General features: G+C 44.8%; 1 protein-coding gene across 1 annotated transcript; it reads right to left on the reverse strand.

The window, feature by feature from the left end:
* Nucleotides 1-1,495: 1,495 nt before the first annotated feature.
* LOC112872945 lies at nucleotides 1,496-10,760 on the reverse strand (the record flags this gene model as incomplete). Its single annotated transcript, XM_025935982.1, has 5 exons — nucleotides 10,705-10,760; nucleotides 3,772-4,667; nucleotides 3,137-3,660; nucleotides 2,223-2,983; nucleotides 1,496-2,096 (listed from the first exon to the last, which is right to left on the reverse strand). Coding segments are annotated over exons 1-5 (2,838 nt in total), but the record flags the coding sequence as incomplete, so codon positions are not given.
* Nucleotides 10,761-27,833: the final 17,073 nt, after the last annotated feature.

The raw sequence follows: 27,833 nt of genomic DNA on the forward strand, positions 1-27,833 counted from the left end.
TCTGTTCCTTCTTTTGGTCACAGGAACAAAATTTTCGGAGGACTGCTATAGATATGGAGGTGAAAATAATGCGAGTGGTATGAGCAATGCATATTCGAGGGTATAACTACCACAAAACTATGGGTAGAAGTTTACCGACCTTAATCTTGATCCTGCATTAGACATCTGAATATATAGAAAGCATACATAATTACCGAAGAGGGCGAGGAGGAGGTCCGGAGGGAGGGGTCGACGGTGGGGGCCGGAGCTTCGGGCGCCGCAGCAATGGCGCGAGGAGACGGGGCAGTGGCGCGAGGACCTCGAGGCGGCACGGGCAGCCGGGCGGCCGGGCTGCGCAGGACGGGCCGCGCGCGAGGACGACGACGAGGTGCGCCGCGGCCGGAGCTTCGGGCGGCGGCAGCAACGGGGCGCGAGGACGCGGAGCAGTGGCGCGAGGACCCGGCGGCAGAGGCAGACGGGCGGCCAGGCTGCGGGGAAGGGGCCGCGCGCGAGGACGACGACGTGCGCGGCGGCCGGAGCTTCGGGCGGCGGCAGCAGGGGCGCGAGGACGCGGGGGCGGCGGGTAAGTTGGGGCGACGTCGATCTGAAAACTGGGCGAAGGGGCTAACTTGTTGGGGGGATGGCGCGGTTAGTGCCGGCTGGTATTACCAGCCGGCACTAACTTGCCCACGTGACGTCAGGTGGGCAAGTTAGTGCCGGCTGGTAACACCAGCCGGCACTAACGTGAGCAAGTTAGTGCCGGCTGATATTACCAGCCGGCACTAACTTGCCCACCTGACGTCACGTGGGCAAGTTAGTGCCGGCTAGGGTTACCAGCCGGCACTAACGTGTCCGCGCTTAGTGCCGGCTAGGGTTACCAGCCGGCACTAATGTGTCATCCGCGTGGGAATTGGCGCGCGGGAACTGGCCACGCCAGTTCCCATTTTCACTAAATTTGCAGTATTCATAAATTTATTCAACATAGGCTCAATAATTAGAATAATATAACAAAAATTTATATCTTATTTTTAGCTACACAATAATTATAGTAATTATATGTACACAATAATAATAGTAATTGAAGTAAATTAACGAATATGCAACCATTATCAATTATGTGTAGCGTAAAGGGTTTATATGTGTATATGTTTCTGTTATTGATAATAAATCGAAAACACTTCATTTTGATCCATGCAAAATTCTTCAAAAAACTTTTCAATAGTACCCTATACAATGATGTAATCAATTCTCATATTACTTGATTATTTGTTTGTAATTTAATGTTTCAATGCTTCTAGTAATACAAAATTTGTGAATGTAAATAATATTTATACCATGCAAAAATATAATATTATCTGAAGATGATATTATGTCATAATTGGAGAAATAGTATCAAGAATTGAGATAAGTACGATGCGGTGCGTTACATTACATCACTGATTGAGAGAATTCAATACATAATTTAAAAAAACTACTACTCATTATCATTATGTACTGGAACATTGATAATCTTCCTTTTGACGAAAGTGCCTTGAGCGTGATCACAGCGTAAGTAAGGTGTGTCCTCTTTGGATAAGAGGATGCTAGGGTCAACGTCAACTGAGAATGGAGGAAGGTCATCAATCTGGTCATAATCTTCCGAATTGTCCGAAATATCCTCAACTCCAACAACTTTTCTTTTTCCTGGAAGAACTATGTGCCGTTTCGGCTCATTTCCAGCCTTGTCTGCTTCAGACGTCTTATCTGACTTCTTCTTCGGTTTGCTCGACATGTCCTTCACATAGAACACTTGTGTCACATCCTTGGCTAGAACAAATGGTTCATCTTTATATCCAATCTTTTTAAAGTCAACTATGGTCATCCCATACCGGTCCTTCGTTACGCCTCCTCCAGCCACCCATTCGCAACGAAATAAAGGGACAACTATGGGTCCATATTCAAGTTCCCATATCTCCTCTATGACACCATAGTAGTTGTTCTTTTCTCCATTACTGTTTACTATACACATACGGACACCACTGTTTTGGTTGGTGCTTTTTTTGTCTTGAGCTCTCGTATAAAATGTATACCCATTGATTTCGTACCCTTGGTATTGCTGGACAGTGATTGATGGTCCCCTAGCCAGCCATTGAAGTTCTTGATCAACTGTGTTGTTGCCCAATAATTTTCGTCTAAACCAGCCGTCAAAAGTTTTTATATGTTGGCGTGTAATCCAAGAAAGATTCTTTTGTGGATTTTCAGACTGTATAATATTCATGTGCTCATCAATATATGGAGCCACCTTGGATGAATTCTGAAGAACCGTGAAGTTTGCTTGGCTGAATTCACTACAAGGGATGTGCACATTACATTTCTTTCCTAGTGTGCCTTTTCCCTTTAATCGCCCCTCATGGTGTGACACGGGGAGCCCAATCGAATTGAGATCGGGAAGATAGTCAACGCAAAACTCAATGACCTCCTCGGTTCCATAGCCCTTAGCAATGCATCCTTCTGGGCGAGAACGTTTACGCACGTACTTCTTCAATACTGCCATGAATCTCTCGAAAGGGAACATATTGTGTAGAAAAACAGGACCCAGAATAGTTATTTCTGTCACAATATGAACTAGAAGGTGTGTCATAATATTGAAGAAGGAAGGTGGGAAGACCATCTCAAAGCTGACAAGACATTCGACAATGTCTTTCTGCAGCTTTATTAGATTATTTGGATTAATTGCTTTCTGTGAAATTTCATTCATGAATGCACAAAGCTTTACAACTGCCAATCTCACATTTTCCGGTAGAACACCCCTCAGTATAACCGGAAGTAATTGTGTCATCAGAACGTGGCAGTCATGGGACTTCAAGTTTTGAATTTTCTTCTCTTTCACATTTATTATGCCCTGTATATTTGAGGAGTACCCAGACGGGACCTTGATACTGTTCAAGCAATCGAACATGATTTCCTTCTCCTCTTTACTCAGATTATAGCTGGCAGGTTTTAAATAGTGGCGTCCTTTGTCTCTCTTCTCGGGTTGCAAGCCTTGTCGCCCGGCTAGCATCCACATGTCGCGCCTTGCTTCCAATGTGTCTTTTGACTTACCATACACTCCCAGAAAGCCTAGTAGGTTGACGCAAAGATTCTTTGATAGATGCATCACATCAATTGCGTTGCGAACCTGTAAGACTTGCCAATAAGGTAGGTTCCACAATATAGATTTCTTCTTCCACATTGGAACATGTCCCTGGTCATCCTTCGGAACAGGTTGGCTACCGGGACCCTTTCCAAATACTACCTTCACATCCTTGATCATCGAGAACACACGCTTTCCATTACGGAACAGAGGCTTACGACGAGTTTCGGACTCTCCTTTGAAATGCTTCCCTTCGGTTCTTAGGGGGTGATCGGTAGGAAGGAATCGGCGATGGCCCATGTATACGCACTTCTTACAGTGTTTCAAATAAATGCTATCGGTTTCATCATAACAGTGGGTGCAGGCCATGTATCCCATGTTCGACTGTCCCGAAAGTTTTGCAAGTGCAGGCCAATCATTGATGCATACAAAAAGCAAAGCTCGGAGGTTGAAAGACTCCTGTTTATACTCATCCCACACATGTACACCTTCTTCTTTCCAGAGCAGTAACAGATCATCCATCAAGGGTTGCAGGAACACATCAATATCGTTGCCAGGTTCTTTTGGCCCTTCTATAAGCACCGGCATCATGATGAACTTACGCTTCAGGCATAACCAAGGAGGAAGGTTGAACATACATAGGGTCACGGGCCATGTACTATGAGCGCTGCCAAACTCACCGTACGGATTCATTCCATCCGCACTTAGAGCAAATCTTATATTCCTTGGGTCGTTGTCAAATTGAGGATACTCTCGGTTAAGGTTTCTCCACTGGGACCCATCTGCTGGGTGTCTGATCATGTGATCCTCCTTACGGTCTTCTTTGTGCCACCGTATCAACTTAGCGTTGTCCTTGTTTTTGAAAAAGCGCTTCAGACGTGGTATTATAGGGAAGTACCACACCAACTTTGCGGGAACTCTCTTCTTTACCGGCTCCCCATCAACATCACCTGGATCATCTCGCCTGATCTTATACCGCAATGCGCTACAAACAGGACAAGCTTCCAAGTTCTCGTATTCGCCGCGATACAGGATGCAGTCGTTAAGACATGCGTGAATCTTCTGCACGTCCAATCCAAGAGGGCAAACCATCTTTTTAGCTTCGTATGTTGTTGACGGCAGTTCATTACCCTCAGGAAGCATGTTCTTTACAATCTTTAATAGCTCACCAAATCCCTTATCGGTGACACCATTACTTGCCTTCCATTTCAGCATCTCTAGCGTGGTACCCAACTTCTTCTGCTCCGGTTTGCAATTAGGGAACAACGGCCTTTTGTGATCCTCCAATATCTTCTCAAACTTTAATGCCTCCTTCACAGTGTCACTGTCTTTCCGTGCATCAAGCAACGCCTGACCTAGCTCGTCAGGTGGCTCCTCTTGTTCAACATTTGCTTCACCCTCGTCCATTGGTTCATCTTGAAAGCTACCTGTTTCATGAACCCATGCCCAATCTGGAAGATTGTTATCACCATCGTCATCTTCTTCATTATCTTCCATCGTAACTCCAACTTCGCCGTGCTTAGTCCAAAGGCTATAGTTACTCATAAAACCATTCAAGGCCAGGTGATTCCATAGAGTTTCTCTTTTCCGAAATTCCTTTTTATTTTCGCAAACACTGCATGGACAACACATTAAACCCTTTGGCGACCTATTTGCCACTGCTGCCTTGAGAAAAGAATCTAAACCCTGAATCCACGCCGAGGTGCTCCGGCTTCCGTGCATCCATTGCCGGTCCATCTGTACAAATTAAAAAAAATCATGCTCATTATCTCTAAAAACAGGTTACTATGAAGTAATTCAAAAAAATGTAAATGTGTCATAGGCCACCTATCTAGTAAATTTAAACTAAATAGCAAAATAAATTGGCACAATAACATATACACATGTCACCATGAAATAATTCAAAAAAATCATTCTAAATGTGTGATGTTCAAACTATATAATAATCATTCTCTGAAAAGCAACTAATCAATTCTACCTTGCTCAAATTAATGAACAAATTAGTGAATCATGCTCATTGTCCCTCATCCTTAAAATCCCTAAAATTATGCATAGTAACATATACACATGTCACCCCTCTAAACTTTATGCCCCAGAAAACGAACACACCCTAAATCGTGGCGAGTACTGCGAGTTCTAATTTGCGGTTGTTCTGGGTCATTTTATGTGATTTTACAAGTGCCCTGTTGCTTTGTTGATGACTTGTGTTTTTGCGAGTTTGTTGGTGGTTTTTGTTCGTGGTCGCGGTTGTTCCGGGTCGTTTCTGTTATTTTACAACTACCCTGTTGCTTTCTCGTGACGACTTGCGTTTTTGGATGTCATTTTCGAAACCTCTAAATATGGTTTTGGGAAGGATTTTGATGATTCTTAAAAAATTTATAATACAATCATGTGCCCACTTCACACCCTCCCATTCTTATGTATTAAGTACATAAATCTCCTTGCATTATGACAATAATATCCATATATATCGTTTTGAGAAAGTTTTATTTGCAGCCATTTGGATTTATTCAGTGCAGTGACATCTAAGGTTATTGTGCAATTTTTCATAATATATGCCATACCATTGCTTTGATTCGAGTTCGAATTGATTGGGACTTGGGAGCAATATCAACCCAATGAGATATGGCATCATTCCTTTTGTTGGATAGGAAGAAATACATCTAGGACATGTATATTGATTGGAAATATACGAAATCTTTATCAACTTGCATTCAATAGTAGCCGTACAGTTCGAAAAGTTCTACAGTGAATTTCCTCTGTAGTTTTACTCAAGATTTATTTGCAAAGCTTTGAATTATACATACATCGGGATATTTATAATTTGCAGAAATTTTTCTAGAGATTATTATATGGCTTGTGCATTTATTGTGTGCGGGTTGTCCAATAGATCACGACCCCCTTTTTGTACATCTTGCTATGGTGCATTTGCTTTGTCGGGATTGATTTCAGTTTGTTGGGCTTGTGCATGTAATAACTAGTGGGTGCCCTGATTTGTTTCGTATTGTGGCCATGAACCCCACAACACCAAGTCTATTTGTCATGTTTTCATGAATTAAAGGAAAAGGTATTTCTTCATACTTGATATGAGATGGTATACATGGTTTTGTTTCTTTTTCATAACATTAAAAGTCCCTCATCCTTAAAATTCCTAAAATTTTGCACATTAACATATACACATGTCCCGTGAAATAATTCAAAAAAATTATTATAAATGTGTGATGGTCAAACTATCTAGAAAACCTTCTCTAAAAGTAACAAATCGATTCTATTTTGCTCAAATTAATGAACGAATCGGAAAATTATGCTCATTTTTCCTCAACCTTAAAATCACTATTTTCTTTATCTAGAAAGCATGAAACAAAGAATAAACACCGTGAAAGAAGAGTGGAAGAAGCTACTAACCTTTGGTGCACTTGAATGGGTGAAATTCTCACAAATTTGGGGAAAAATGGGCAGCACCTCCCCTGTAACACGCCATGAGAGTGAAGGAGGGCTCGGGAAGAAGAAGAGTGGCAAATGAAATGGAGGGAGGGCTGGGATGTGGTGGCCGGTATATACAGGGCAAGTTAGTGCCGGCTGATGGCTTTAGCCGGCACTAACTGTCTACGTTTAGTGCCGGCTAGAGCCGACAGCCGGCACTAATTTGTAATTGACCAAGTTAGTGCCGGCTAGATATGCCGACCGGCACTAACGTGCGTTTCGACCGTTGTGGCAGCCGTTTGACAGTTGGGGGGATGGCGCGTTAGTGCCGGCTGGTATTTCTAGCCGGCACTAACGTGCCCGCCTGACACTGTTGAGGCACGTTAGTGCCGGCTCGTAATTGACCGGCACTAACGTGCTGGTACCGATAGACCGTTTTCTAGTAGTGTTTAAAATCTATAAAGCTGAGGTGGAAAATCAACTCAAGAGAAAGATCAAACGGATAAGGTCGGATCATGGTGGAGAGTACTTTTCTAATGTTTTTACTTCATTCTATGAGGAACATGGAATAATTCATGAGAGGACATCTCCCTACTTGCCTCAGTCAAATAGGGTTGCCGAAAGAAAGAACCGCACTCTAACTGATTTGGTTAATGCCATGTTAGATATAGCGGGACTTTCCAAGGAATGGTGGGGTGAGGCTATCTTGACTGCATGTCATGTCCAGAATCGTGTTCTTATGAAGAATAAAGAGAACACCATTTGAAAAATGGGAGAAGAAAAGGCTAACACTCTCTTACTTACGTACCTGGGGTTGTTTGGCAAAAGCAAATATTCCAATAACTAAGAAACGTAAGCTCAGACCTAAAAATATGGACTGTGTCTTTCTTGGTTAAGCTATTCACAATGTAGGTTATAGATTTTTAGTAGTAAAATCTGGAGTACCTGACATGCATGTTGGTACAATTGTGGAGTTCAGAGATGCTACTTTCTTTGAGGACATCTTCCCTATGAGAGAAGAAGTTAGCATGACTAGTTCTGAATTGTCTGTTAATAAGGAACTTGCTGTTTTGATAGAACACAATGAACATACATGTGGAAAATACTGAGGAGGATGACAATGAAGCTCTTAGAAGGAGCAAGATACAGAGGACTACAAAGTCCTTTGTTGATGATTTCATTGTGTACCTTGTGGATGATACTCCTAGAACCATTGAATAGGCATATTCCTCTCTAGATGCTGACTACTGGAAGGATGGAAGGAAGCAATACGGAGTGAGATGGATTCTATTATGTCTAATAGTACTTGGGAAGTAGTCGAGCATCCTTATGGATGCAAACCTGTAGGATGTGAGTGGGTGTTCTAGAAAAAGCTTAGGCTTGATGGTACTATTGAAAAGTACAAAGCAAGGCTTGTAGCTAAGAGCTATACTCAAAAGGAAGGAGTAGACCTTTTTGATACGCGTACTCACCTATGGTCCGATTGACTACAATCCGAGTAATTCTTTCCCTGGCAGTCTCTCATGGTCTTCTCGTTCTTCAGATGGACGTTAAGACAACTTTCTTAAATGGAGAGTTGGAAGAGGAGATCTATATGGATTAGCCGGATGGGTTTGTGATAGAAGGTCAAGGAGGTATGGTGTGTAAACTGATTAAGTCTTTATATGGCCTGAATCAAGCACCTAAGCAATAATATGAGAAGTTCGACAGGACTCTTACATCAACAGGCTTTGTTGTGAACGAAGCCGACAAGTGTGTCTACTACCGCAACAGTGGGGGTGAAGGAGTGATCTTGTGTTTGTATGTGGATAACATACTAATCTTTGGGACAAGCCTTAATGTGATTAAGGAAATCAAAGAGTTCTTGTCTTAAAATTTTGAGATGAAAGGTTTGGGAGAGGCTGATGTTAATCTAAATATTAAACTAGTCAAGGAAGGTGATGGTGGGGTGACTATTGTTCAGTCCCACTATGTGGAGAAGGTCTTGAGTTGCTTTGGTTTTAGTGACCGCAAGCAAGCTCCAACATCTTACGATGCTAGCAAGATATTACGGAAAAACAAAAAAAAATAATGAGAGGTCAGCTAAGATACTCCTAAATTATTGGCTCACTTATGTACCTAGCTAGCGCTACGAGACCTGACATCTCGTTTGCTTTAAGCAAACTAAGCTGGTTTGTGTCAAATCCGGGAGATGATCACTGGTACGCTCTAGATCGAGTACTGCGTTATCTGAAGGGTACTGTGGACTACACGATTCACTACTCTGGGTACCCAAAAGTACTCGAGGGGTATAGTGACTCAAACTAGATCTCTGATGCAGATGAGATTAAGGCCACTAGTGGATATGTGTTCACACTTGGAGGTGGCACTGTTTCCTGGAAGTCTTGCAAGCAGATCATCTTAACAAGGTCAACTATGGAAGCAGAACTCACTGTGTTAGACATCGCCACTGTTGAGACTGTGTGGCTTCAGGAACTTCTAATGGATTTGCCGGTAGTTTAAAAAAACCGATACCGGCTATCCTAATGAATTGTGATAATCAAACTGTGATTGTCAAGGTAAACAATTCTAAGGACAACATGAAGTCTTCAAGGCATGTAAAGAGGCGGTTAAAATCTGTTAGAAAATTAAGGAACTCCAGAGTGATAGCCTTGGATTATATTCAGAAGGCTAAAAATCTGGCAAATGAATTACAAAGGGTCTTTCACGTAATATGATAGATAATGCATCCAAGAAATTGGTCTTGAGACCCATGAGCTACTATTGTCGGTCAAAACCCACCAGCGAGCAGCGACAGGCAACACGAGGAGCCGGGAGGCTCCCGAGATTGCTGGTGGGCCCCAGTCCCTCGGTCAATGGCCCAGGATCTGGCACACTACCTGGTGTCTAGGTTTGCTAGGCGTGCCACCTGACCTATACTTGATCAGGAAGGTGTAGACGTGGTTTCAGTTAGTTTCTTGCATGCACACACACGTTCAAATGTTAGACCGAGTCGTGATCGGCTTATCGGGTGATCCCCGATATCGGCTGTAAAGAGCCGATTGTCTCCCAGTATCAGATCGGATCTGTATATTTAAATGAAGTGCATATATCTGATACTAATATAAACTTGCTCTGTAATCAATAAGCTAATTCAGTCTATGACGGTTAAAGCTTTCACCACATAACCGCAACATCCTACGCATAGTTAAGCCTAACAAATATGAAAGATAATAGAATAGCAACCTAAACAGAGGCCTAAAAACCAACAGAAAGCCGATTCCCATAACAATCCCTCTTTAGATTAATATAAAGCATCAAACGTAAAGCCGTATCATTTAACTCGTTTGAAGGGTCTAATCATGTAGATATTAAACCAAATCTTCAATGAATAAAGACTAACCATAACAGATTGGATCTACTAATGAAATAGAGCAAGGTGCTACCTTTACACCAGGGATCGGGCACGAAGACAGTTAAACATTTACAGGTGATGAACAATGCACGGATACAGTATGAAAAGCTGGTACATCCCTATAAACGTTAAGATAACTAGTGTTACTCACCATCAACAATGCTTCAGCATGAGGAACACAAAGATAATAGGTAGGAATGATGCTGCCCCGATCACACGAAGCATGATTGGGGCTGCATAGCACTTACCTGAGAGAAACCCTAAAACAGAGGTGGCGATGCGCCGAGAGTTGTTTGCGAATGCTTGTTGTTTCATTGGTAGTCTAGGGTATATATTTATAGTCTGGAGACTTGCCTCTCCTAACCAATCCTAACCGACTACGACACAAATCCTGACTATCTATCTCTAAACTAACTTAAACTAGATACATGGCCAATCTGGCCTTAACCCGCCCGCGAAGGAGCCGATTCGCAAGCCCACTACAATTATCCTTTGAGTCCATCTTGCTCGCGGCTCACCTTCTGGCCCAGCCAAAATATGGTGAAAAGACATGCCCCCCTAGTTTCGGCAATAATAATTTTGAAAACCATTTTTTTTCTTTCCATCGCCTCACCTCTTCGACTTCCAAAATCCGTACACATGTGCCACTCCCACTGCCACAGAATGTGACTACTCTGCATCTAACTCCTTGGAAACCATCACGGTGCCGATTCATATTCCACTCCTGCCTTTATAAGCTTGCCCCGGTAGATTTCTTTTTCACTCATCTCCTTCCTTCAGCCATTAGCAATCGCACCAGTACGCCCCTCTTTCTCCCGCAATGGCTTCCTCATCCTCTGCTTCCTCCGTCATCTCTATTGAATCTGAGACAACCCGAGAGATGACCCTGGAGTTCGACCCCACAGCTGCTTACAAAGCCTATGCTCCTCTGCATTGGGATGCAGAAGAGTGGGATTTCTAAGCCTTGTCAGAGGATAATGAATCCTTAACCGACGGCGAAGATCTCCAGCTCCTCCTTAGCGGGGAACTGGATGAAGATGACGACGATGACATGTCCTGGGAGGGGGACTTCTCCACCTCGGAGGAAGAAGTTGATGCTCCATCAACCGAGGAAGACTCGGCAGCAGGAGGCTTCTTGCATGGCGGGTCGTCGGAGGACGACGACGATGATGATGATGAAGGGACCGAAGGAAGCAGCAGCTACAGCGGTGACAGTGGCGGGGATGACGGTAGCGACGATGACGGCGACGCCAGCGCAGCTTGTTCGATCAAGCGCCGTGAGGTCTTAGGCACCCCCTGCTGGTAGATCGTAGGATTGTACTAAGCCGATAGATTGGCTTTAGGAGCAATCGGCTCCCCTTTTGTAATGATTTTCCTTATGAATGAAATCTTTCACTTAAATTAACAACTGTAGAGAAGCCGATTTACCAGGAGCCGATGGCAACGCATTGGTCCTTTCCCTCAAAGTGCCAATCCGGATCTGAGCCAATTCCATCTTCTGCTTAAATGTGGAACTTTCCCGAAACAGATCTACATAGGTTCCCCGAATTCAAGTTGCGCTCCAAAACCCGTGCTCACAAATCCAATCGCAAAACCCATATCAAAGCTTCAGAACACGAACTCAAGACTCGCAAAGCAAACACTAGATCCATTCTCTGGCCTTCGATCACCATTGGAGCTTCAAATGGCGGAACCCTCGAATGCCGATGCGGGCGTCCTTGGTCTGAAGGTAAAACCCCGCCCTTTCGCTAATTTAATGAAGTAATTATTCGAACCCTTGAAGCATTAAATGATCCTTTCCTGTTATTTGGCTCTTATCGATTCTTCAGGTTTCAGACATCCTTTCGCCGCATCCTTCTTTCCCCAATTTCTTTTGTCTTGGGCCTCATTCTTATGAGCATCCAATAGATTTGATTTCTTGTGATGCCAATCGAATCCCATTCGTAAGCCAAAATATAGACTTACATTCCTGGGCCGATAGCCTGCGTGCCTAGCCAAATCCTCCCGAGGGCTGGGAAACCATAGGAATAGCCAACACTCTATCTTTGTCATTGTCCCCCCTCGAGAAGAATGAAAACCTTCTGAAAAGCATCGGCCATTTTTGGTCTGATGCCCTGAACTGCTTCTTATTTGGCCATGGGCTGATGACTCCAACCCTCATGGATGTGGTGATGATTACTGGTTTGGACATTGCATCGCCCAGCCCCTCTGCTAACAGAATGCCTGAGGTCCCCTTTAAGTTGTCCTCCAAAATAGAATGCACAAATTGGGGTGCCTACCTGAACCAGCACATCAAAACCAAAGGCCCTGTAACTGAGAAAGAACATATGGCCTTTCTGAACCTCTGGTTGGAACACTTCATATTCTTTGGTCCTTCCCTTGCTCCAACCAAAAACTATCTTTCTCTAGCATATGAACTGACCAAAGGTAACACTGTAGGCCTTGGCAAACTATTTCTTGGGGAAGTTTATAGATATCTTCACCTGATGTCTTCAAGCTTGCTTTCCCAAAAGAAACTTAGAACTGGTGGTCCCTGGTGGTTCATTCAGTTATGGGCTCACTTGTATTTCAGAACCACATACCAAACTTCCCTGTTTTGGCTGATAACTTCTTCCCCGACCAGAGTGGGAGATGCATTAGATGTACCAGCTTTGGCCAAGCTTTGTACAATCTTCCCGGTAGCAACTTGAACCCCAAAGATGCCTCAAGCTGGTTTAGAGTATTCTACCAAGGTTAAACCAATCCAATCTACCTTCCTTACACAAATTCTGAAATCTTTAAAAATCCAAGCGCCTTTAGATTGGATGACTTTGCCGATGATGAAAGCTCTCGGCATTTGAACTCCATCATGATCCGTCCTTGCTTCCTTCCTGTTGGCATGAGCACCTCCAACAGAATAATCAAACCAGGCTATGAATCTTACCAGCCGGTCGTAGCAGCCCGGCAATTTGGTCTTGGGCAAGTTCCTCCCCACTTCTTCCTCCACCATCTGACCATAAGTAGAGCCGATCTGCCCGATATTCTCACCAGCCAAAGATGCTATAGCCTGTTCACTGATCTTCACATCCCAATCCCCGTCAACTTATCTTTTACCTTTTTGGCCATTGGCTTCGAGAATTGGTGGTCAATATGGAAGACTCACGTCTTTCGGAAAGCCTTGGGGCCAATGTTGCAGCAGATTGACGCTAATTATGAAGCCCCTGAAGAAGAGGTATCACCATCAATTTAGTACTTCTTCATGATTCTGCTTGACCCCTTCTCTAATTCCTCTTATTTTCTTTGCGGCAGGAGGATGGTCCAGAGCCCAAGAACGATGATGGCTCCATTTTCAAGTTCTCACCGGTTGCTCCTGTAGTCCTCTTTGGCAAGGACGCACCTCCCCTGTTGACGGTCATAATGCGGGTCCAGTCTGATTCTACAAAATTGGCCTCCAAGCAAAAATGAGTCTCCGACATTGCTAGCCCCCGAGCCCAGATTAAGGCGAGGAAGATGATTGTTAGGAAAATATGGAAGGAGGCCAGACCATCTTCTACCGATCAAGAAGCTTCCAACATCACCCAGGTTCGGGTTGTCCTTTTAGAATTGGTCCTCTAAATAGGTACACTTTGACTCAATTGCTCTTTCCTTGCTTGCAGGCTGATATCATGGATATTTCCTCCGGGGAAGAGCAAGTGCGCCAAGAAAATCCAATCCTAGAAGCTCCAGAGAATCCTGCGACGACAGTAGACACCTTGATCAACCTCCAATTTCCAATCCTGGAAACTCCAGAGAATCTTGCAACGACAGTTGATACTTTGGTCAACCTTCAGGATCTGCAGGAGCCGATTGTCACCTCATTGGCTATCAATCCTTCTCAAGAAAAGGTGTGTTATATTTCTGAGCCATTTGCATCTTCCTTTCCCTGTACCATACTAATTTTCTACCTTCCTTCAGGGCTTGAACCTCTCGGAGCCGCTCTTGTTTGACCCTGCATCTGTTGGCTCGGCCATACTCGAAGCAGCTGATCATCTGCACAGCCGACTGGTGTCACCAGCCAACTTCTCCGCATAAAGGACATGCTCTCAGCTCCAATTGATACTTTGGTCCAAGACTCCGACAAAGTGAGGCAAATTCTTGAGGAGATCAAGCCCCAACTCCAGGAAATCCTTCAATGCAATCTCTGGCCAACCGGACATCTTCCCTTCTTTCGGGCGAAGGTAGAAAAAGCACGGCGAAGGATTGAAGCCCGTTGCTCACAAGCCCCTTTAAAAGCCCATATTGCTGAGAGGTGCCGACTGCTCAACAAGAAGAAGGCAGCTCTAGATGTTAAAGCTGACACTTCTACATATTCCCAAAGACTTCAATCTTTGGAAAGGGAGTTGGAAGACCTCAAGGCAAAAGTCCGAGCAACCGAGCTGTGACAGTTCGTGTACTTGTGATGTTAGGCATATATTTTGTTAATGTGAAATATGTGTTTGTTAAGTGTAAAGCTCGTGTGTGTTATGTGAAACTTTTGAAAACTTAAAAGTGCAAATAGAAAGGGTAATTTTTGTAATTACAGAAAAACCTAAGGTTGTTTTTGCAAAATGTATTGGGATAAGAGTAATTTCAAAACAAGTGAAAGGTGGTTTTGTAAACATGTTTTCCTTATTTTATCCCTTTTAAAAATATATATTTATTTATCCAAAAGTTTCATTGGAAATGTGTATGTTGAAGTATGTAAAAATTTTGGGTAAAATGGTGAAAATAAGGGTATTTATGCAATTTTATAAAAGTACAAGTCCTTTTATGCAAGTGTTTGAGTTACAAAAGTAACTTTCAAATTTACTCAGGACTAAAGTGTAAAAGTGCAAGTCATCATAACATGTCTATCCAATCATTATGACGAGTCTATCCTGTCATTATGACGTGTCATAAATACTTGCACTTAGATCCTGAATTTTATAAAGTTACGCTCTTTAGGACAAAAGTAATTCAAATCCAACTTTTGCTCAAAACTTTACGCGTAAAAATATAAATTTTGAGTTTTTGAACTTGAGCCCTAAAGCAATGTTGTAGAGTTTGAAAAACTCTCCAACTTTCGTTTTGGGCATTTCTTCATTTGGATTTTAAATCAACGGTAAATTTTGTTTTACAAATAAGCCCCTGCAGTTCTCTGATTTTGCGTATACGCCCTTGGAGAATCCCAGTTGTCTTTCTTCTCTGCTATCTCTCTTCCCCTTATCCTCTTCTGGCATTTCTTTTCCCCACCGGTCAGGCTCCATTCTTATCTCCACGGGCGGCAGCTCAATCCAAATCTTCTTTTCCTTCCTCCCTTCCTGTTTCTTTTCCTCAGCAGGAGGCTCGGGCTCCAGGCGGTGCCAGAGTAGGCGCGGCGCAGGAGGCACGCACAGGCGGAGCGCGGCTCACGGGCGCGGCGGCAGGCGGCGTATGCGCGCGCGAGCAGCGCTGGTGGAGGGAGCCGCTGCTCGGTCAGGCGCTGAGGCAGGGCGTGGCGCGTGGCTGGCGCATGGGGGGGGGCCAGGATGGAGCGGCACATGGCGCGGATAGGCCCGCGTGGGAGCGAGCCAGCACAGGCACGGCGGCGGCCCGGCTCGGCGCGGCGCACAGGAGCGGGGAATGCGCAGGCGGCGGCCCAGCGCGGGCTGGCGGGCCCAGGCGGGCGAGCGCGTCGCGTCGACAGCGGGAGCGCGCGCGCGGGCGTCGCGGGAGGCGGGCAGCAACGGCGTGCGGCTCGGGGCTGCGGCTCTCAGGCATTAGCGCGGGCACGCGGCAGTGGGACGCGGCGGCCCGAGCTGACGCACGGCGATGAGCGGAGCAGGAATGTGCAGAGCGCGTGCGGGCAGCAGGCGTGCGCGGCGTGGAGGTGGCGCGCGGGCACTGTGCCAGGCGGTGGCGTGGGAGGCTTGTGCAGGCGTTGACGCGCGGCTTGGGAGCAGGCTCTGGCACGCAAGCAAGTGTGGAGGCGCACAGGAGCGAGCTAGGCGGGGGGGGGGGGGGGAACCAGCGATGCAGGGCGGCTCGACTGGAGCACGGACACAGGGAACCGGCGAGGGTGCAGCAGTGGCGCGAACGAGTGCGCGCAGGTGGAGTAGAGGCCGAGCAGGCAGGCGCGCGAGTGGCTCGTGGCGCGGACGTGCAAGCCCATGGGGCGCTGGCTCAGACGGCAGCAGCGAGCAAGCGCGGGAGCTAGGCGCAGCGCAGTGGAGGCAGTGTGACGGCTGGAGCAGGAGCATGCGAACGCTGGGTGGCCGGAGTAGGAGCGTGGGCGCGCGAGCGTGGCGCGTGCGGTAGGCGCTGGAGTGAGTGGCGCAAGCGCGTGGAGGCGTAGCAGCGCGCGGCGCTGGTAGCGCGGAGATGCGCAGATGGAGCTAAAGCGTGGCGGCTCGAGGTAGACCCGCACGGAGGGCAACGAGGCCACGCATGGTGGTAGCTTGGCGAGGACGATCGCGGAGGGACCTGCGACGCGACAAGGCCGAGGCGACGCCGGTCCAGCAGATGAGGAGGAAGAGGAGCAGCAGCACGAGGTGGTCGAGGCGGAAACAGCGGCGCGGATTTGACAGCAGCTGGTCCACAAACAGCATGGGGTCTAGGGTTTCTTCCAGGGTTTGACCCCGTCGTATCCCTCGCCACAACTGCAACGAGCTGCAGCAAATGGAACTCGCCATCACCGCCGGTGAGAAACCGAGGGCCTCTCTGCGAAACTCTTTTATTATTTCATGTGTGCAAAGCAGCTAACTTGTAAAATTCGTAGGAAATTGTAGGAAAATTATAAAAATACCAAACTAGTTTTGTTTGAATCCTTAAGTTATCTTCGACTACTTTTATATAGAAAGTTTAAGCTGTATGTGTGTAGTTTTTGATGTAAGTTAAATACTAGGAATTGAGTGTTTTAATTGTATCTCGTGTTATGTGCATGTGTTGTGGCTGATTTTTGAAACTTAGGTTGTATGTGATGCAAGGTTTAGATTTTATTAAGGATATTTCTATTAATAATTATATCTGAAATTTATATCCTAACTTTCTTTCGCATGCGTAACCCATAGTAAAAATATTAGACTTAATATTAGGCTATACACTAAATTATGAAGTTATGCTTAATTTTAAAGAAAATTCATGAACAATAGCTTTAGTTCATGAAAAATTATGAGAACATTTTAAAGTGTTATTCCTGAGTAGTGTAATATGTTCACAAATTCTCAACTCATGATCAAGTGTAGGACAACTAAAATTTGATATAATAATACTATAATCCTAATTAATCAAAGTAGGTCCATAATTAAGGATAACCTAGAGTTATTAAAGATAATTAGCTAGTCAAATAAATAAAGTTATCGAATGTAATTAGTGTGACTAAGTAAGATAACCAAACATGCTACTTAATGTAGTTAATTTAAATGTTTGACGTAGACGACCATGCTACTTAATGTAGACGACCATGTTACCTAATGTAACTAGGAAGTTTACTTAATACTCGATAAATGATTGCCCAGTAAAAGAATGAATGATATAATTGGTAAATAGAATGTGGTTTATTTTGCATTGTTGATAAGTCGGATAGTATTAGCTTATAATTTAGTGGTGTTAAGCCAATGTACCTAAAAAGTATGCATTACAACTTGTATGCCATATTGATGTGATAGATGTGTGTGATATTTAGTAATCCCTTTCACACGAGTGCTCATGCCTTCTTTAGCTGCACATCTATCGGCACAAACCTATCAACCACATCCTCTTCAGTCTAGTTCCGCACTTGTGGTTCCATCAGCCTAGACCAAGTGTAGTGTTCTGTTCCGCCTAGTTCTTGTAACATGTCTAACGGAAATAACCCCATCGGCCGTACGTCACTCAATTGTTGTACTGACGTAATCAAGCCGATGCAACCACACCTAGTTACCTAGGATAACACTTAAGCACATCTCATTTAGGCACAGCCAGTGCAAAGTAGAACAATCAGCTACACGGCTGATATGCCCCAATAGATGTAGGAAAACATTAAGGCTGAAGGCCGGCTACACAGCTGACCCACCAGTCGGTGGAGTACGCCAAGATACAGACCATACGGATGCATATTTTGACTAGTCTACCAATATACCATCGACTAGTTACTCGCACTAATCGACTAGCATGCCGATTCACAGATCGACTAGAACACGTACACAAATCGGCTCAGCCAATGTTCACCCAATCAACAAGTTTTGTTAAAGCATAGATCGGCTATGCCAATATGCACGTGATCGGCTAGGTATGCCGATACCCACATAGATTAGTTAGGACACGGCTGCTTTAGGAATCACCCCTCTGTTAGAATGATCGAAGCTTTCATCGATCAATTAGAAAACCGACGCACCTCTCAATCAGCTACACCGACCAAAATACACAACCCTAGATCAATATGATAGCACAATCAGCTTTGTTGTAATCTTTAACGAGTAGCCGATTCTAATTAGCTATCCACCTAAAGCTGTATCTAAGTTTAGTTTAGATCTTTTTGGTTGTCATATAAATAATATGTTAAATGAGTGTTGAATTGCAACTTTGTTGTGAAGTAAAATAGTTTTGTGTGCACACTTGAATGTGATGTTGCATTACATGTAGATACGATTACTTCAGCAACGGTACCTACGAGATCTCCCCGGAGTCTACGGAGGATGTTCCTGAAGATCAAGTGAACGTCACCAAGGGTTTATTGGAAGCCCCGAACCAACGTTCGGAAGATCTTAACTTTACTGACTTTAGCCCCACCAGTAAAGGCAAGCCCTGGACATAACCCCTACTTTATTTACACTGCAAACTATACTATTTATATATATCTTTATGCATTAAGTTCTTAGGAATTGTTTGGAAACCTTAGTTGCATAATTCCAGGAACCAATGTATTGAACACTAGAACTTGAGTCCGAATAGCTGCTCTGCTTATTGGACCGGTAGAAGTCGAGTGATTTCCTGTCACTCGCGCGACATAGGAATTGTAATGTTTACATCCCTGTTATCACTATAAGGATGATGGACGGGAGTTTTGTGAGGTATCATGGTTGAGATGATACCCCGTCTGTGTTGTGGAACTTGATAAGGTCGCAGTGTGTGGTAGCGGTGGTTAAGCGTTTGAAAGTACTAGCCACATGCCGTGAAATATGGTAAGCGGTAAGCCTAGTAACCAATCGGCCCGAGGAGTGGACATACCCCCCACCACATGTATTTGCTTCTTTTGGTTACTTTGTTCGACGTGTAGGGATACGTGTTGCTGGGCAACCAGGAGTACGGGTTTTGTAGTCGCGCTACAGACGTACGTCCTGCACTTTGGAAGTGCGTATGATCCTGCAGTCGCTTGTGGTGGTCCTGATCCACGAGTCGGAATGAAAGGCAAACGGTTGCTTCGGAACGACCCTTTTGGTGTTCCAAGCGTGTGAGTTAGGTTTACCCTCGCAAGGTTTTGAAATTCGATTCAGGAATCATCCGTTTCTCGCGGAGATTGAGACTGCTTAATCCCTTTACCACATAGAGTAACAAGAGCAACTTTATGATTATCAAAGATGATGTTTGAGTAAAGATTCTACCATGTTTGAGTAGTTATAGGTGCTTATCTAGAATAGTTAATCCACTAGAACCTGAAAGCTAAAAGTTGAAAGTAAGGATCTACTCTTTGTTGCTTTTCAGCTGAAAACTCTACCCAGAGCTAAAGGCCTTCATGAGTCTAGTTATGGGCTAAAGTATACCCAATCCCGGGTAAGCCTTGCTGAGTATTAGTATACTCAGCCTTGCTAGTTATATGTTTTGCAGGTAATGCCTTAAAGGCCCTACTCTTCCCTTGCCTTGGCCCTGTGCTTTTCCAGAAGGTTGGTCCGTGAAATGGGATCCGTCCCCGACCAACACCAATGATCCCGAGTGATGTCGTGCCCGAGCTTAGCAAGACATCCGTCTTGACGACGTGCTGTAAATCATCGCGTATGTTTTTCCGCTGCTAAAAACCATAGCTTTACAGTTTGTAATGTCTTTTCTAAATTTAGAACTTCACACTACTTTAAGAAACCCTTGTATTGTAATTTTCCTGTGATGTAAAATTTGATGGTGACTGTACCTCTGGACTCACCTTCGTGTGAGGTAACCTTATTTGATCCTGTGTATCGGTAGTTTATCGGGACGTTACCCGATAGGCCAAGGGATTATACCGTTTGAAGCACGTTGGAGCCCTCGGGAGTGGACTCGTGTACTTGAGCCGGTATAATTCAGGTTGGTTCTGCCACACGAGCAGTGCATCCAAGATGACAAGGACCTCATAGCCCACTCCCAACAAGAAGCAGTGATCGCAGCAGCTGATCGCGTCCGTCTTGAAGCTATCGCGGCCATAGATGAATTTCTTCAGTAGAACACTTTGTATTCATCTCATGTATCCTGTTGTCGCCCAGAACTTGCATGTATTCCAATTACACTTCTAAAGTCGATGGTTATACATCGGCTATTTGACCAGCTCAGTGTGTTGTGTACAAAATATTTTTTTCGGGCTGACTGAATGTATCGGCCCCTTTTCTTGTGTGCAGCCCGATATGTGACATCGGCTTTTACTTGTACGGGCCAGCTGAACGTATCAGCTCACAGCCTGATGCATAGCATCGGCTTTATTGCCCATCATCCCACATACTTGGGAAGTATTTCTTGAGATGTTGACCATTGACGGCCACTGGAAACTTGACGCCATCTAACTCCTCAAGCATATATGCATTTCCAGGTAGGACTTGGTCAACTCTATAAGGCCCATGCCAACTTTGGGACCATTTGCCATACGCTGCATCCTTAGTCCCCAATGGTAACACCGCTCCCCAAACCAGATCTCCGACTTGGAATTCTTTTGGCTTGACCTTCTTGTTGTACGCGCGGGCTACCTTGGCCTTATTTTCTTTGATCTTTTCGAGTGACCAAAGTCTGAGCTCCGTAAGGTCCTCAATGTTGTCGTTCATCAGAGCAATATATTCTTCAGATGTTAGGTCATTTTGGAACTCTACGCGTCTCGAGCCGGCCGTAATCTCCCACGGTAATACGGCCTCCTGTCCATACACCAGGTGATAAGGTGAAGTTTTTGTTGCTCCGTTGCACGAAACATGGTATGCCCACAATGCCTCTAATAAGACTTCATGCCAACGCCTAGGATGCTCATCGATCTTTCTCTTGATCAACTTGATAAGGCTCTAATTGGATGCCTCAACTTGTCCATTTGCTTGAGCATAGTACGGAGAGGACCTGATCAGCTTGATGCCCATGTTAGTAGTGAATTTTTTGAACTCCTCTGATATGAAGACCGATCCTCCATCTGTTGTGATGGTCTGATGAATCCCGAACCTGTGAATGGCATGTTCTTTAACAAAATTGATGACGTCCTTCGACGCCACTAACTTCATAGGGATGGCCTCCACCCACTTGGTAAAATAGTCTGTGATGGCCAAAATGAACTGGTGGTCTTTGCTAGATGGAGGATTAATTTTTCGGATCATGTCCATACCCCAACCTCTGAATGGCTAGGGTTTGACGATAGGGTTCATTACTGAAGCCGGTACCATCTATATCTTCCCAAACCTCTGACATACCTGATATCCTTTATAATATTTGAAACAATCTTCAAGCATGGTGGGCCAATAATACCCAGATCCCCTAATCAGCCACTTCATCTTATGAGCCGATAGGTGAGTCCCACAAGTACCTTTGTGGACCTCGTGTAAGAGCTGATTTGATTCAATCGGCCCCAAGCAATTGAGCAACAATCCTTCTAAGATCCTGTAGAACATGTCGCCCCCTATCAGGACGTACTTCATGGCCTTGTAATGTATCCTCTTAGGTGCCCCCGAGCCAGATCCTTTAAGTAATTGAAGATATCGGCTCTCCAGTCTCCTCGTTCCAGTAGGTGTACCTGAAGATTGGCTTCGTCTACCACAGCCTTGTATCCCGAAGCCATCTATGCAAGATCATTGGCCTCTGAATTTTGTATCTTTGGTATCCAATAGAAATTTATGTACCTAAATTGGGCCATCAGCTCCTGACATTGTTCCCATAAAAGGAAAAGCGACTCACTCTCGCACCTGTATTCTTCTGTAAGCTGAGAAATTACCAGCTTTGAATCCCCAAAAATTTCTACTGCTTCCGCTCCGGCCTCAAGAAGCAATTCCATACCCTTATGTACAACTTCATATTCTGCTAAATTGTTGGTGCAAGGGGTAGGCAACCTGATTGAAAAAGAATATGCTTCCCCCCGAGGCGACACGAGCAGGATACCTATACCACATCCGTCACCACAAGCCGATCCGTCGAAGTACATGGCCCATGCCCGTACGGAGAGTGCTGCTATGTCAGTATTGATCCTTTCTGCAATAAGATCTGCCAGCGCTTGCCCTTTGACTGCCTTCGCCAGTTGGTACCGGATATCGAACTCTGACAATGCAAACATCCACTTTCCAAGTTGGCCTTTCAACATAGGAGCCGATAGCATGTGCTTGATAACATTCGATTTGCAGATGACAATCATTTCGGCAGGTAAAGAACAAACAAAGGCATAACTTTTCAATCTCAGGGTACCTGGTTTCTGCATCTAGCATCCTTATGCTGAGATAGAACACAACCCTCTCCTTGCCGTCATGCACTTGTATCACCACCGAAGCGATGGAGGTGTCGCCTACTGATAAATAAATGTAGAATGGTTTATCCTGCTAGGGTGGAACTAACATGGGTGGTTTTGACAAATATTCTTTGATCTCTTCAAATGCCCGTTGTTGCTCTGCCCCCCAGCGAAACTTATCACTGGCTTTAATCTTCACCAACTCCATAAAAGGCTCAATCCGCCTGGAGAGATTGGAAATAAACCTTCTGATAAAGTTGATCTTGCCAATGAGCTGCTGGAGCTCCTTCTTTGTAGCAGGTGGCACCATTATTTTCACAGCTTCCTGCTCTTTAGGCCGATCTCAATTCCTCTTTCATGAACCAAGAAACCCAGGAACTGACCGGCCGATACGCCGAAAGCGCACTTCTTCGGATTCATCTTAAGCCCGAACCTTCTGGTTCGTTCTAGAACTTGCCGTACGTCTCCTAAGTGTCCCTCAACTGATGCAGATTTAACCATGATGTCGTCAATGTATATCTCTACCAACTTCCCGATCAGATCGTGAAAGATGTAATTCATGGCACGCTGATACGTGGCACCGGCATTCTTCAACCCAAAGGTCATGACCACATACTCGAACAATCCTACTGCCCTGGGTACTCTGAACGCGGTCTTGTGTATATCCTCTGGAGCCATGAAAATTTGGTTAGAGCCGGCGTTGCCGTCCATGAAACTCAAAATCTTGTGACCAGCTGCTGCGTTGATCAATGTCTCCACGACAGGCATCGGGTATTCGTCCTTCAGTGTAGCTCTGTTGAGGTCTCTGAAGTCCACGCAGACTCGCCATTGGCCATCCTTCCATTGCATAGGTACAACACTTGAAATCCACTCAGCATACCTGCACAGCCTGATGAATCCTGCTTCTAACATTTTGTCCACATCTTTCTTGACTTCTTCTAGAACTTCAGCTTTCATTTTCCGTGCTCGCTGCTGAAATGGCCGAAATTCCTTCTTGAGAGGGAGCCAATGTTCGATGATGCTCCTATCCAACGCAGGCATCTTGGTGTAATCCCAGGCGAAACAATCTGCGTACTCCTTCAGCAGAGCTATCATCAGCTCTTGTAGACACAGGCTTAACTTTTTGCTGATGAATGTTGGCCATGGCTTATCCCCAGGACCAATGTCAACCTCTTCGAGCTCGTCAGCCGATGTAAACCCGTATCCTAGCTTTCCATCATCTGCCGAGTCAACGCTGCAAATGGACAAAGAATGTGATGGAAAGAGTATCGGTCGATCGTTAAGATCGGTCGCCTTATAATCTTTATTAATCCTTGAAATTTTACAATTGATGTATGGCCGGCTGCTAGAGCGGGTTTCCTTGTAATTGCCACAATTATGCAATACACTGGTCATCAAGAGTTTACATTTTATTTTTTAGGGCCAATCGTAGGGATCGGCCTTGCCAAGTGCGTCAGAATAGCTCGCCCTTAATGTTTCATCTACTCTATAAGGCCAGTGGATAAGACCAGCCTCACCCTATTTTTTGTAGCTTCCATGCAATCACAGCCTTCCAAGCTAATTCCTGAAATCGGCTCTTGATCTTCTGCGTCCCAAATGCTCAGAGCGGTGTGTGAAATCTTGATTGAATCTGCCGCATGAACCACCTCTACTTCGTCTCCATCCCACTAAATCAGACATTGGTGCATCATGGAAGGAATGCAGCAGTTGGCGTGAATCCAATCTCTCCCAAGTAGGACGGTATAAGTACTCTTGCTGTTGACGATGAAGAAAGAGATGGGGACAGTCTTGCTTCCCACGATCAGATCCACATTAAGGACGCCTTGTGCCTCCGATGTTTGGCCATTGAAGTCGCTTAACGTGATGTTGGTCTTGATTAAATCTCTAGTAGAATGCCTCAATCGACGCAGCACTGAGAATGGCATTATGTTGACCGCTGCACCGGTGTCGACCAATATTTTGTTGACAAGCTGGCCATTGATGTAACCCTTGAGGTATAGAGCCTTCAAATGCTTATAGTTCTTTCCTCGGGGCTTCTCGAATATGACAGGCCGCGGCCCCAAGTCAAGCTGCGCTACTGATAACTCTTCACGGCTTTAGGCGTAGAACTCCGCAGGGAGTACAAACACCACATGCTCGTCAGCCGATATCTTCGCATTGGCTCCTGTTGGCTTAGGATGCCACTCTTTCTTAGGAGGGTGCAATTCCCTTTTCTGGGTGTGGTGAACCTTATCCGCCAAATCCGGGCGTGCCTTTCATAGCATCTCAAGATATTTGGCCTCAGCTTCCTCCAAACTGCACAGTCGCTGCATCCTGCGCTTCTGGGAATGATTAAGTCCATTAGGGCACCAGCATGGCCGGTGATATCTATCCTCTTCTTCTTCAAAGTCCTCTTTTTTGCACGGTGGCTCAGCTTGCTCATGTTGGGGTGGCACAGGTCCCAAACGCCGAAACACCGAGATCCCTTCTGCATCACGCTTTTGAGATCTGCACTCTTGGCAATCATTGACAGGAGGGAATCGGCTCATACCGGAGTCCCAGCAAAACTTGAAGAATGGGCAATGCCAATAGTCACTTGTATCTTCACGCTTCTTCAGACTCTTCCCAGTGTGGTGCTTATATTCTTCACCCTCTAATTCATACTGGAGACATTGTCGGTACTGGTATTCATACTTCTTGAGGAGATGGGCGGAAGCCGGCCGTTGATTTCTGACGTGTCTTACTTGCTCTTTAGTGATGTATTCCTTTTCCCCTTTTTGGAGCCGATCGCAGGGATCGGCCTTTTCCTTCCTTGCATAGCGACGTGGCGCAGGCCCCGCCATATTGATGCCAAATGCGAAATCCAATTATCATCGAGCAGATCGGTCACAACCCTCTACCATGTTCACACTTGGGAAAGACTGAGTGTCGACCTCCATGGCATACTGACCTAAATTCAATCGACCCTGCTCAATAGCCGATTGGATCTGTCGACAGAGTTCTTTGCTGTGGGAGAACCAACCTGAATTATACCGGCTCAAGCACGCGAGTCCACTCTAGAGGGCTCCAACGTACTTCAAACGGTATAATCCCTTGGTCTGTCAGGTAGCATCCCGATAAACCACTGATACAGGATCAAATAAGGTTACCTCACACGAAGGTGAGTCCAGAGATACAGTCACCATCATATTTTACATCACAGGGAAAATATTTTGCAAAAGTTTCCACAAGTAGTACAAAGTTCCACACTTAGCAAAGTTATTACAAAGTTTGCAGAAACAGCAAAGGTTCAAACTAGGAGTCATTATTACAAACCAGTTTTAAAGTTCAAGTTCTAGTAGCGGAATTTAAAGTACGATAACTATACGCGTCGCCAGTAAGGACGTCATGCTAAGCCATGGCATAACATCACTTGTTATGATCGGGGTTGGCCGGGGACGGATCCCACTCCACGGACCAACCATCAGGCAAAGCATAAGGCCAAGGCATGGGGTAAGTAGGGTCTTCAGAGACATTACGTGAAACAAAATCATATAGCAAGGCTGAGTACTCTAATACTCAGCAAGGCTTACCCGGAGATTTGGGTATACTTAGCCCATAACTAGACCATGAAGGCTTTGATGAGGAGGTAAGTTTTGTTTCAGCTGAACAGCGATAAAGAGTATGTCCTTACTTTCATATTTTAGCTTTCAAATTCTAGTTCCTTTAGCCATTCTAGGTAAGCACCTGTAACTACTCAAGCAAGGTAGAGTCTCTTAAACATACACCAGTATTACTCATTAACAACATTACTCTTGTTACTCTATGTGGTAAAAGAGTTAAGCAGTCTCAATCTTCGTGAGAAACGGACAATTCTGAATCGAATTTCAACCCTTGCAAGGTAAACCTAACTCACACGCTTGGAACACCAACAGGTCGTTCCGAAGCGATCGTTTGCCTTTCATTCCGGGTCGTGGAACAATGCCACCACAAGTGACTGTTGGACCATACGCACATCCAATGTGCAGGACATACGTCTGTAGCGTGACTACATGACCGTATTCCTGTCTGCTTTGCAGAACGTACTCCCACAGTCGGTGCGTGTAAACATAAAATAAAAGTCGAGTGGTGGGGGACGAGTCCACTTGCCGGGCCGATTGGTTACTAGGCTTACCGCTTACCATATTTCGCGGCATGTGGCTAGTACTTTCAAACGCTTAACTGCCACTACCACACACTTCGACCTTAACCAAATTCATCAACACAGACGGGGTATCCTTTCTTTCCAAGATGCTACACATAACCCTGTCCGTCATCCTTATAGTGTTTGCAGAATTGTAATCAATCAATTCCTATATCGCGCGAGTGACAGGAAATCACTCGACTTCTACCGGTCCTATTAGCATAGCACTAGTCGGACTCAGTTTCTAATATTCAGTACATTGGTTCCTAGGGAGATGCATCTACGGTTTCTAGACAACTCCTAAGAACTTAATGCACAAGTATATAAATATATATAGAGGTAAATTGCAGTGTAAATAAGATACTAGGTTTATGTCCGGGGCTTGCCTTTACTGGTGGGGCTGGAGTCAGGGATGTTAGTATTATTATCTTCCAAACATTGGTTCGGGACTTCAGATAATCCCTTGGTGATGTTCATTTGGTCTTCAGAACATCCTCTGCAGACTCCTAGGAGATCCTGTAGGTACCATTTGCGGAAGTAGTCGTATCTACATGCAATGCAACATTATATTCAAAGTGTGCATATAAAACTATCTTAATTCATGATAAAGTTGCAACCCAACACTCATTTAACATATTACTTATGTAATAACCAAAGAGATTAGAAACTAACTTGGGTAGAGCTTTAGTTGGACAACTAATTAAAATCGGCTACTTGTTGAAGGTTACAACAGAGCCGATTGGAAACAACAGGGTTCAGCCGATAGAATTGGCAAAGGAGGAAGCTATTTGTACAGTATTAGGAAATCTGCTGATTTCTGTTTAGAAGAGAAATCGGCATGAGTAGTTTCTGTATATGGGCAGAAGAGATTAACCGGTTTGGTTCCACCAAAGGTTAAAACGGCTGATAGAGATAGGAATATTAAAGGTACAGTGTTACAAGGACAGATCAAAGAAGGATCTTGCCGATTGGATTATCAGCATGTTTCTAGTCTATCTAATTGGTTGGTGCATTGGTCTTGGCCTTAAACGATGAGGATGCATCAGGTTTAGCCGATTGATGTGCTTTGGTCGTGCCTAACAAAGGTGTGTCGACTGTGCTATCTTACTGATCTAGGGTTGGGTACTTTGGCTTGTGTAGTCGATTGATAGGTGCATTGGGTTCCTAATTGATCGATGAAAGCATCGATTACTTTAGCAGAGGG

This window comes from Panicum hallii, chromosome 9 (genome assembly GCF_002211085.1).
Source record: "Panicum hallii strain FIL2 chromosome 9, PHallii_v3.1, whole genome shotgun sequence".
NCBI lineage: Eukaryota > Viridiplantae > Streptophyta > Magnoliopsida > Poales > Poaceae > Panicum > Panicum hallii.